An 11,994-nucleotide genomic window follows, 5' to 3' on the forward strand; every position below is an offset into this window, starting at 1 on the left:
TAGAGAATACTGGCATTATAAAGTTAAAGGAGTGTTTGAAATTTTTTATGTGTTCTGTTATCATAGTTTGGTTTTGGTTGGGGTTTTTCGAATTATTGTCGTGTTGTTTGAGTCTTTTTATTAAATTTTGTCCGGTTCACCTATGTAAGTAGAAGGGCAATCATTGCAATTTATTTTGTAAACAATGTTGGAAGTACGTTCTATACTAGTGGGAGATTTCAGGTTTGTAGAGGGATTTAAGAGTTAGATCTATGTTGCAGTTAGTCTGATGTCTACCTTATGAAAAAGTTTTTTCCACACTGGAAAAAGTTCTTTTACGTAAGGTAAACAAACGTTGCCTATATAGTTATTGTCTTTAGAATTTTTTTCTGGGGAAAAAGAAGAATGCATACTGTTAAGGGTTTTAAGTCTGTTGGAGGTGACGGAGTTGATGAGGTGCGGTGGATCCACTGATGATGACATTAAATTGAATGTCGAAACGTTTGGAAATAAAGATTATTTTATAAATCTTTGGCTTTTCTTTGTTTGATGTATCGCCCTCAAGAACTCACTCATATATTTCAACATCAAAATTAACTACTAAATCATATATATATATATATATATATATATATATCTTCACAAAATCTACACGTCTAAAATATATTCTCAACCATCAACATTAGTTCAGCCGTTCTACGTTAAATCATTTTAATATAATAATAACTCAGAAAGTACAAGAATTGTTAGTACAGACTTAAAATGTTTTTTTATTTTTCCAGGACCATCCAAGTTTGAGAGGGACGCCACTGGCCATGTTGGCTGCCCAGTGTAATAAGTTATCCTCAAAGTCGCCGCCGCCACTGGCAGACGCTGCCGTCGGCAAAGGTTTTCATCCTTGGAAGAAATCACCTTCAGGTAATTATTGACATAGTATGTACTTAAGCAAACTATGTTTAAGACTTAAGAAGTTTTACTTCAAAATTTTTTTGTATCAATCATGTTTTAGTATTGAAATATTGAGAAATTCGTAGTTGAAATGTGGACTTTAGTATTGTCATAACTTGCAATATATGGATTTAAGACATTTTTAACTTCCCGTAGGATAAGTTATTGTAATGGGCCGAAAATTGGAATTGAAATTTTTTACATTTCTCGAAGTTTTGAAGGTTTCTGAACGTTTTGGCATACCTCAGAAAAAATGAATGTGTGTGTGTGTGTGTATGTATGTATGGATACAAATTTCCAGTCACGTTTTTGGGCTCACGGATCCACCGATTTGAATGGTTCAAAAAACATTCGATTCCTATTGATAGGGGAAAGAGCTGATTAGTTTTTGGCAAAGGCAGGTCCAGCCGTTTCGGAGATACGGAGCAAAGAGTGCAAAAAATAGAAATTGAATTTTTGAGAGAACGGAGTATCCGATTTGAATGATCTAAAAAACATTCAATTAGTAACGATTGGGAGAAGTGTTTATTAGTTTTTGGCAAAGGCAGGCCCAGCCATTTCGAAGATACGGAGCTAAATATGTAAAAAATGGCAGTTTTTGAGAGAAGTAAGCGTCCGATTTAAATGATTCAAAGAACTTTCTGCTTGTCTTAACAAAATAATTGATTTTTAGTTTTTTGTATATCAAAAATATTTCTGATTTTATTTTTAATTCTGACTATAGTTCTAATATACTTTACAAATAATTTCAACTCTGCAATTCAGTTTATATATTTCTTATAAATATTAGACAATGTTACAATATTTATAATAATCTATTTGAAAACATTCAGTATTCCTCGAATATTTCATTACGGTACGGGAAGTTCCAGCAATTTGCCTTAAAGCACGATGCCATAATTGCCTCAAGACAGAATTCCACTTACAGTAGTTTTGGTTTTCTTCAAATAACTTTTAATTTTCTTCTCGATCATTGTAATTTGTTTACATTAGTAGAAACTAGATACAATTTACTAAAAACTAGTAAAAATGGTTTCATACACTTTGATATTGAAACTTTGGATAATTCGTAGTTGAAGAGCAGACTTTAGTATTTCCATAACATGCAATACATGGATCTAGGACATTTAATCATTATATTCTGTTTACATTAGTAAAAACTAGATAGAATTTACTAAAATGTAGTAAAAACTGTTTTATACACTTTGATATTGTTTTCAGTGGTTCAGTTTAAAATATTGCAAGATAGAAGGTTGGTGGAATTCAAAATAACACTTGTATTTCTGTTTTTAGGTCAACACTCCCCTTTAGGTGTCACCTCATCCAACAACAATACCACATCATCCCCGCTGACGTCATGCAGCCTGACGTCACCAGTGACGTCATCAGCGTCACGTCACCTACCACCATCCCCTGTAGCCACACCGCCCTCGTACTCTTCACCAGGAGCAGTGACATCATCGATCAGTGGTCAACTGACACCATCAAGTACCAGCAGCAATGTAAGTACACCAGTAAATAAGACTTAAAGATTTCCAGAAGATTTACTAATGTGTCTATTCTATAGTTGAACCAACGTCACCTACTATCCAATCATTCGAATCACTCGACAACGTCCCTGCACCACGCAAACTCCTACCACCAGTCACCATCGGCATCGGATTTGTACTTTGCTCATGGTTTGGGAAGTACTGGTAATAGTGGTAATGGTGGAAATGGCGGTAATGCCGCTGGTGCTGGTTCTGGTAATAGTGGTTACAATGATGCCCTGTTGCGCCATCCGTACGACGCCACTTGGCCCTTTAATGCTGCAAATCCTTACAAAACTGCTAGTGGAAGTGCGGATCATCACCATCAGGTAATTGATAATTGACACGAATAAATTAAGGGGCACAACTAGTGTGAAATTTTCATTTTTTCTATATTTCGATAGGTTATACCTTTAAAAATAACATACCAAAATTTTAAATCGATATCTTACATAGTTTGAGTCACAGCCATTTAAAGAGTATATATATAGTATATAGCAGAGGTCGACAACGCGACGCCCCCGATCAACTTTAGATGCGCCCTCGGTTAATGTAAATGTATGATTACCTTAACATAAATCAATTTCACATTTTCCAAATATAAGGCATATTGTTGAAAGTCTAAAAATAAATATAGAAAATTTTACTACTACATCATATTTAGAAGTTATAGACAAATTGACAGAAGAGTTTTGTTCAAGATTTCGCAGCACTAAAACGCGTTCTAGGATTTTTTATAAACCCATTCGAAGTTGCCGAAGACGATCTTCTGCAAAGTGTTTCAGTGTATTTCGAAATTAGTAATACCGAAGACGTGGAGTTAGAAATAATAAACTTGCAAAATGATATTATTTTAAAAGCACTGTAATGATAAAATGTTTTGGAATTTAGTCGATGAAAATAAGTATCCTATGTTAAGGAAATGTGCGCTAAAAATTGACTCATATTGTGCAACAACGTACAATAGCGAATCTTTGTTTTCAAATATGAAATATTTGAAATCAAAATACCGAACAAAGTTAAATGACACACATTTAGATAACTGTTTGCGGACAGGGAACTCTAGTTATATTCCCGATTATAAAAAAATAGCTGAAAATACGGACACACAAGTTTCACACTAAATTATATGTTTATAATTAGGTATTATTAAATCATACTCTTCTTTTATCGATGTACTGAATGTTAGTAATGTATATATTATATCATAATTTTCCGAATTTGCTGCAGCGACTACTCAAAAACAAATGATCCGACCAATATCAAATTTTCTTTACATGTTCTATATTTAGTTCTCCATAAAATGAACTATCGATGTTTTGATCGGATCAAAAATCGAATTTTGGCAGTCCAAAATTTTGGGTAAAATTCGACTTATTTTTAAAAACGCCGCCATTTTGTCAAACTTTGATTTATTTTCTTTATCGTAGTTCATTTTACAGACAATATTATCTAGTTTAACAAGAATTATTTTTTAAATTTCATCTATGTAGAAAGCCGGAATCACTGCAGCAGTGAAGGGCCTTTTTTTGTCGCGCCGTTGGAGATCGACGATAACTTAAAAAATATTTAATTTTTTTCTTCAAAAATTTTACTATGTATTCTTAAAACATGTATAAGTATATTCCTAAAATTTTGAAATGATTGATAAAGTAGTTTTTGTAATATAAATTCCCAAAAATCACGTTTTTTTTAGGCGGTTACACTAGTTGTGCCCCTTAAAATTTGCATCATCAAGTATTAATTTGTGTATTTCTTAGTCTGGTGCATCTGCAAATACACCAGCGACCTGGTGGGATCCAGTGACCTCAATGCAGTGGTTAGAGAGTGCAAGAGACATGGCAGCAGCTGCAGCCGTTACCCCTGCTTACCATCATCACCATCACGCGACAGATTATTCAACAGCCTTGAGTATGGCGACAGGACACCATCATCATGGGTTGTCGTTGCAGGATACTTATAAAACGATGCAAGGTAAGGAGAAACATCAGTTGTAGAAATAGTGACATTTAGAAAGAACTTTGGCTGATGAGGTTTGTTTTGTCCAGGTTCGTTTGGTTTGCACCACGCGACGGCAAGTGTACCTCCGGCTACTTCACAAGCCCTGCAGACACACCAGACACCGAGTCCGAGATCTCAAAGAAGATACACAGGTAAATAGTGGGTTTACAGACTTTTCATTGGCCTTGTCCAACTGTTATGTTAATTATGACATTATGGTCTTTTAGGTCGAGCAACCTGTGATTGTCCCAACTGCCAGGAAGCAGAGCGTTTAGGGCCAGCAGCAGGTGCCCATTTACGAAAAAGAGGCGTCCACTCCTGCCACATACCAGGCTGTGGTAAAGTCTACGGCAAGACATCACATCTTAAGGCACACCTAAGGTGGCACACAGGCGAACGTCCATTTGTCTGCAACTGGCTGTTCTGCGGAAAACGATTCACCAGGTAAGACTAAAACCTTCATACATCTGAGACTTTATGTCTACTGTCTTATTAACTTCCCGAAGGAGAAGTTTATGTTTTCATCAAAAAATCCCATACGCTAATTTTATGTTTTCTCGACGTTTCAAGAAATTCTGAATCGAATGACAACAAATTTGGATAAATAAAGATTAACATTTTTGAAAAAAAAATACTCTGAAAAAATTAGATTTTTGAGAAACAATAAATTTTTGACAAAATTTACCTTTTTTTGAAAAAAAAAAAGACTGAAGAAAAATTTAATTTGAAATATTATGGATATTCTGAACTTTTTTTCAAAGCAATTGTACTGCTGTAACTGCATACAGACGAAATATCGAAGCGCGTAAGCGCCGCGTCGCCGTCTAACGGATAAACATTGGCACGGAACCCATAGGAATGTAAACAAAATTTATACTTATTGTTAAAATCTCTATAAAATATCTGATAATTTAATGTGCATATGTCTAATGATCATTTTTGACCGCCAAACGGCTCATTTTTTTACTTTTTCCTTTATATCCGCCAAGTCGTTGCATCTCCCTTACAAAAATTTGAACAATTCTTCATTTAGTTAATATAAATAAAATGTTTTTTGATTTATTCAAATCGGACTCTCCGTTCTCTTAAAAACTAAGTTACCGTTTTCAGCACTTTTTGCCCCGTATCTTCGGAACGGCTAGACCTGCCTTCGCCAAAAACTAATCAGCACGTCTCCTTATCAATACGAATCGAATGTTTTTTGAATTATTCAAATCCGTTGATCTGTGTTCCCGAAATCGTCGACGAAAATTTGTATCCGCACATACATACACACACGCACATACACACACACAGACACACACACATACAACCATTTTTTCTAAGGTATGCCAAAATGTTCAGAAGGTTTTGAAACGTAAAGACATCTAAAAATTTTCATTTTCGATTACTATAACTATAGCCGATTTTCATGAAACTTTTTTTAGCGATATATATCATGGTCTTATAGAACTTACTGAAATATTACTGCCTTACGACAAGTAGTTTAATTTTAAAAATTCATCAATATTTGAGAAAATGAATAGTTTTTTTGAGGTTTGTTAAAATTAAATTAGACGATTTACTCGGTATAACGATAGAGTACTTGATTTTAATGAACATACTAAACCATTAAAGTCCTACGGAAACTGGTTCAAATATAAAAATTATTAATTTTTCAAAATTTGCTTTTAGAAAATACTCCGAGTTAACGTGTTCGTTCATTTTCAATACTTTTAATCACTCATAAATTAATTTATATTTTATTAATTAAGTCGATTATTTACACATATCGGGAAGTTCATGTAACTTGCCTCAAGGCAAAATACCAATACTAACTAGTTTTTATTGTCTATTATTTTTTAGATCCGATGAACTCCAAAGACATCTCCGTACCCACACTGGCGAAAAAAGGTTTGCCTGTCCAGTTTGCAACAAACGATTCATGAGAAGTGATCATTTAGCCAAACACGTGAAAACACATACGTCTGGTGGTTCTGGCGGTTCTGGTAATGGTTCTGGAGGTTCGGGAAAGAAGGGTTCATCCGAATCTTGTTCGGATTCTGGTGAAGAAACGAGTCAACAAGGTGCAAATCAAGGTAGCCCTCAAGGACATATACAATTGTTGGATATTAAACCGAATACAGGAGGTTTGATTTGATATTAAAAGATGGACAATGTTCGTGAGATGGAAAGTTAAGGGAAAGTGGTGTAAATAGACAAGTGATAGGTGATTGGTGATCAGAGTTTGTGTGTACATAAAACCAACAAGTTTGTGTAAGAACAATGTAGATCAAGAATTCTTCGAAGATCTTTGCACAAGTCAAAATATGTTCATGGACCACAAAGTGATAAACATTTATAATAATAAGGTGAAAAAAATAAGTGGCGCTTATAAAAAGTGTATATTTTGCAACCCGCTTAAAATCTTATCTTAAATTATCAGTTTTGTAAATAAATACTTGTAAATTTTTTTTAACATATCTCTAACTATATTTCTGGTCTGTAAGAAAAAAAGTAACTAGTTGTGTATAAAAATAAGATATCTATTTGTAAATATTTAAAGGTTCGACTCGACTCGATTGTGTTAATAATAGATTTTGTAAATATAGTGTGTAATTTTCTCTTTAGGTTAGGGAGGTAGCATTGCGTAATTTGTTTGAGATAAAAAAATTGAAAATTAATTTAAAATCAATTCAAATTTTGCTTTGAATCATTCCTGTGAGTTGAATCGATTCGAATGCTTCGATTGGAATTGATAAATTTATTACGATTTAAAGAAGATTTAGAATTTGTGTGAAGAATTCATTTTTAAGTCGATTGAAATTTTGCTTCGATTCGAATTGACGTGATTTGAATGGATATGCGTTTTATTTATAAATTTTTAAGTAGATAAATTTGTGTTAAGATTCAGATTCAGATCAAGGTCTTTTATATTCGAATCGATTCAGAGTAACTTCGAATTGATCCAAATAGTATTTATTTCCATCGATTCAAATTATATTATAAAATAGTATCAGTTTGATTCGAATGCATAGGGGTGCAGAAATCTTATTTATTAAAGAATTATCTTAAAATAGACTGAATTACATAATTTGACACACTTCGATTCAAAGATTCGAATCCATTTTAGATAAATGGAAATAACTCGAATCGAAATAGCTTTGAAATGTTTTAGCTTTTGAAATTTGAACTCTATACATTTGATATATTCCAAATTATTTATTTTCGTTGATTCAAATTTCCAATTGAATTGATTCGAGCGATAAAGTTATTTTACTAAAAGCTTAATGAAAAATAAACAAGTTCAAAATTATTGTTCCTGAATCGATTCAAACCAACTTGTAGTTCGAATCGAGACAAATTTTTGAAATAATTTGAATCGGAATGAATTGACTTAAAAATTTCTGTTTGAAAGCAATTCGAGTTGACTTGATGAATATTAACAAAATTCGTTTGATTTGAATCGGTATAAGTTTATTTGAATCGATTTGGAGATTGTATATGAACTTAAAGCTGGAAAAACAAAACTTCTCAAACAAAACACAATGCTATTTACTTTTCGGTTTGTATTTAAAAATAATGGCGCTTGAATAATTATAAATATATAAAAAATTGTAACAATGCTTGCCTGATATATTGCATTTTGGAGAATTATATATATATATATATATATATATATATATATATATATATAAATCCAAAAAATTAAATAATGCCATACGTGTGCTTTAAAGCTACAAGAACAAAAAAAAGAATTTTCGAAACCTCGTGAATGTATTTTGTAAAATCTATCTACTAATTAAATAAATATAAATATTATTATTATGAACTAATTAATTATTATTATTATATATAAATATAAAAAATATATTGTGTTGACAACTGCTGAAATAAATAAAAATGATATGATAAAAAACTTGTAAAGAAAAATTGAAAGAAATAAAACATGATATTGATTATTATGAAGAACATTTTGTTGTTGATAGGATTTAATTATTTGTGTTTCAGGTGGGATAGTATTTATGTCAGAGGCGTGCAATGTATGTTTATTATTGCATATAAATCCCAGATTTTAACATTGAAATTTTAAGATTGTAGTCCATTTTTTCCTTTATACCTTTTCCAGAATTTTATTGAAAATTTGGAAAAAATTAAAGCAGTGATTTTTGTTTATTACAAATTAAAATTAATTAGGTCTGGTATACGTTTTGAGTCTGCATTTGAGTCACCATCAGTCATTATAAATGCACGTATAATAAAAAAAAGTACATTTTAATAAGAATATTATTACTTTTTCGATATTTGAGATAAAATTCAATAAGACTGCTTTTGCTAGTCAGTAGATTATTTATCACTAGATTCAGTTTGCAGGTCAGTAGAGTTCTATTTATATTATTTTTAACTTTAGACCTAGTTAGCTCGTCAGTAGAGTTATATTTTATTACTTTTAACTTCAGATACAGTTTGCTGGTTAGTAGAGTTGTTTTTATTGAAATCGAGAATCAATTTCATCGTCAGTAGAGTTCTTTTTCATATATCCAACAAATAATGACTAGTATGTGTCACAATTGTTAATATAATTTTAGAAAGTTGCATTTACTGGATAGTCTTTTTTCCAACTCTAGAGTTAGTTTTCTAGTCAGAGTTCTTTTTTAGATTAATTCGAGAATTAGTTTGCCAGACAGTAGAGTCCTTTTTTGGAATGAATCTGGAACTAGTTTGCTCGTCAGTAGAGTACATTTTTGAAACAAATCTAGAATCAATTTGCAATACAGTAAAGTTTTTTCTCTATTTATTTTTAGTTTGCTCGTCAGTAGAGTTCCTTTCTAACTCAACATATAAATAAAAATAATTATAATGTTAACATATGCACGTAAACTATTTATTCAAAAAAAAATGCTTTCTTTCCTGCGATGAATACATCATTCATCATTTTAAGGATGTGGTTTTGACATGTGGTCAACGTGTTCAGTTGTATATATATATATATATATATATATATCTATATATATATATATATATACATATTATGTTATTGTTGTTGCGGTTGAAATTAGGTTAAATGCGTATACTTAGTAGTTAATGAAAAAAGAGATTTCCTTAGAAAAGAAATGCGTGTTGGTGACTCCAAAGATGACGACATACGGCTAATAGCGTTTTAAACGGACATCGTTACAAATCGATAGTAGTCACGTATATATATATCGACATTACATATGATGATTAGTAGTCTGTCCAAAGCCAGGTCCATGGTATAAGAGCACAACAAATCAATTATACTTGTCTATTATACTCCTTATATTATATAATTATATTTATATTTGTACAAAACTACTAAGGTTTGTGTCATCTATCTTTACTATATTTGTATAAGGTATGTTGAGACCTTTTAAATGATACCCCACATGACATATTTAACGCGGAACGTTTTGGCACTGTATTTGACCCATCGCACTATAATAGTCCAGCAGCTGGAGCGTTTATTCATTAAAACTCTTGTAACTTCTAAACGACAACTGTAATGTTAATTCAATATGCGACAAATTTGTTCAAAATTAAATATTCTAAACATTGTCTAATATTATAATTCCTTACAGCAACTGGGTATACTTTAAAATCTTATTTAAAATAAAAGCTAATATCATGTATGAAATGGCATGTATTATACGGAACTTTATTTTTGATCATGTACATCAAGACAAATTTGAATTCAGTTTGTCGGTGCTTTTCAAATGATACCCCACACGATATATTTAACGCGAAACGTTTCGACACTTTATTAGACCCATTGTACTGTATAAAGTTCGACAAGTGGTGCATTTATTTTTTAAAATTCTTGTAACTTCTAAACGCCAAGTCTGATTCAAATGCAACATATTCTATAAATTTGAACAAAATGAATATTCTAAAACGTTGTCTATACTACGGTATACTTGAAAGTAGTGATTGCAATAGTAAATTAATCCAAGTACGTTTTCATGAAATTGTTAAGAAATATAACAATTTGATTGAAATTGACATGCTTAAAAAGGAAATTGTTCGAAATAAAATAATCTACACTATTGTCTAACAGTTTGAATCCCTAGAGCAACTCCGTATACTCAAATTATAAATCGTCAAGTGAAATCTTTGTTTCAGTTCAAATTCGTAGCTCTTGTAGATCTATAACTTGTAAACCATTCAATTAATATGAATGATGTATTTGGCAAATAAAACTTGCATAACTAACATGCTCTTTTATAATATACAAACTAGTGGTGTATGGCATCGTGCCTTAAGGCAAATTGCTGGAACTTCATGTACCGTAATGAAATATTAGAGAAATTTTAAACGTTTTCAAATATTTTATTACAAATACTGCAACTTTCATTATTTTTGTTATCTTGTTTGTTATATCTGAGCAAATCAAATGTATATCAAAAATCGATTTATCTCCAGAACATTAACAATCGTCATTTCATTTCGAATTCAATTAAAAAAAAAAGTTGCATAATTTGCACAAAATTGAAAAAGTGTTGCCGTACAGTCACAGTCTAAACACACTTGCGAATAATTGTGTGCGACATTTTCACAGTCTAAACGCACTTGGGTAAACATTTGTACCAGAGTGGCGCTTTGACTGTGCTTAGCCTGGGTAATTTTTTGAATTTTTAATCCAAAATTACAAACAAATTTTTTTTTTTCAAAAGCAATTATGTTGTTGAAACAAGCAGAAAGTTCTTTGAATCATTTAAATCGGACGCTTAGTTCTCTCAAAAACTGCCGTTTTCTCAACATTTAGCTCTGTATCTCCGAAACCGCTGGGCCTACCTTTACCAAAACTAATAACCACATTTCCCCGTCATTACGAACTGAATGTTTTTTGGATCATACAAATCGGATGATCGGTTCTCTCAAAAACTCTATTTCTATTTAACGCACTCTTTGCTCCATATCTCTGTAACGGCTGGACCTGCCTTTGCCAAAACCTAATCAGCACATCTTCCTATTAATAGGAATCGAATGTTTTTTAAACCATTCAAATCGGTTGATCCGTGCGCCCGAAGGTATAAAAAATGTGGACATACAAAACACACACACATCCTTTAGTTTCTGAGGTATGCCCCTTAAAATGTTCAGAAACCTTCAAAACGTCGAGAAATGCAAAAATTTTCATTTTCGATTTTCGGCCCATTACTATAACTACCCTACCGAAAGTTAAAAATACATAAATCTCAAGTTTCATCAAATATTTGTCCTTTGCTTCAAATCGAGTTGCAACTCTTAATTTCTCCGTACAAAAAACTACATAAAATAATGTTTACCCACAGAAGCACCTTCTTTAAACTCGACGTATTACATTTTTAATTAATTAAATCGCTGTAAATTTAATCATATTGTTAACAGCCTCTCGGGCAACCTCAAAAAAGAAAAACAACAGCAATAATCCATCCATCCCTCCATCATCATGGTCAATTATAAAATCTCGTAAAAGTTTACAACCTTTGCATGATGCCATTTGCATACTAGTGGCGGCGGGAATGATCGTATGAAAAAAATCGCCTGCGATCGGATC

The 11,994-nt window shown here is 31.9% G+C and overlaps 1 protein-coding gene across 1 annotated transcript; it reads left to right on the forward strand.

The window, feature by feature from the left end:
* The first annotated feature begins 384 nt into the window (after positions 1-384).
* On the forward strand, positions 385-6,597 carry LOC113385098 (transcription factor Sp9-like). The gene is made up of 8 exons (XM_026622906.1): positions 385-435; positions 762-897; positions 2,221-2,429; positions 2,495-2,785; positions 4,217-4,430; positions 4,505-4,609; positions 4,685-4,901; positions 6,303-6,597. Exons 1-8 carry the CDS (start codon positions 385-387, stop codon positions 6,595-6,597), a joined length of 1,518 nt encoding a protein of 505 aa, XP_026478691.1.
* The last annotated feature ends 5,397 nt before the right edge of the window (positions 6,598-11,994 follow it).

This window comes from Ctenocephalides felis, unplaced genomic scaffold (genome assembly GCF_003426905.1).
Source record: "Ctenocephalides felis isolate EL2017-DRISC unplaced genomic scaffold, ASM342690v1 CF-g0.4_SCAFFOLD_00845, whole genome shotgun sequence".
Lineage (NCBI taxonomy): Eukaryota > Metazoa > Arthropoda > Insecta > Siphonaptera > Pulicidae > Ctenocephalides > Ctenocephalides felis.

Excerpts from the sequence above, each read along its gene's own strand:
- LOC113385098 (XM_026622906.1), top strand. The coding sequence starts at position 385 with ATGCATACTGTTAAGGGTTTTAAGTCTGTTGGAGGTGACGGAGTTGAT. Across the intron at positions 436-761 it reads GAGGTGACGGAGTTGATGAG|GACCATCCAAGTTTGAGAGG; the intron begins GTGCGGTGGATC and ends TTATTTTTCCAG. Across the intron at positions 2,786-4,216 it reads GTGCGGATCATCACCATCAG|TCTGGTGCATCTGCAAATAC; the intron begins GTAATTGATAAT and ends TGTATTTCTTAG.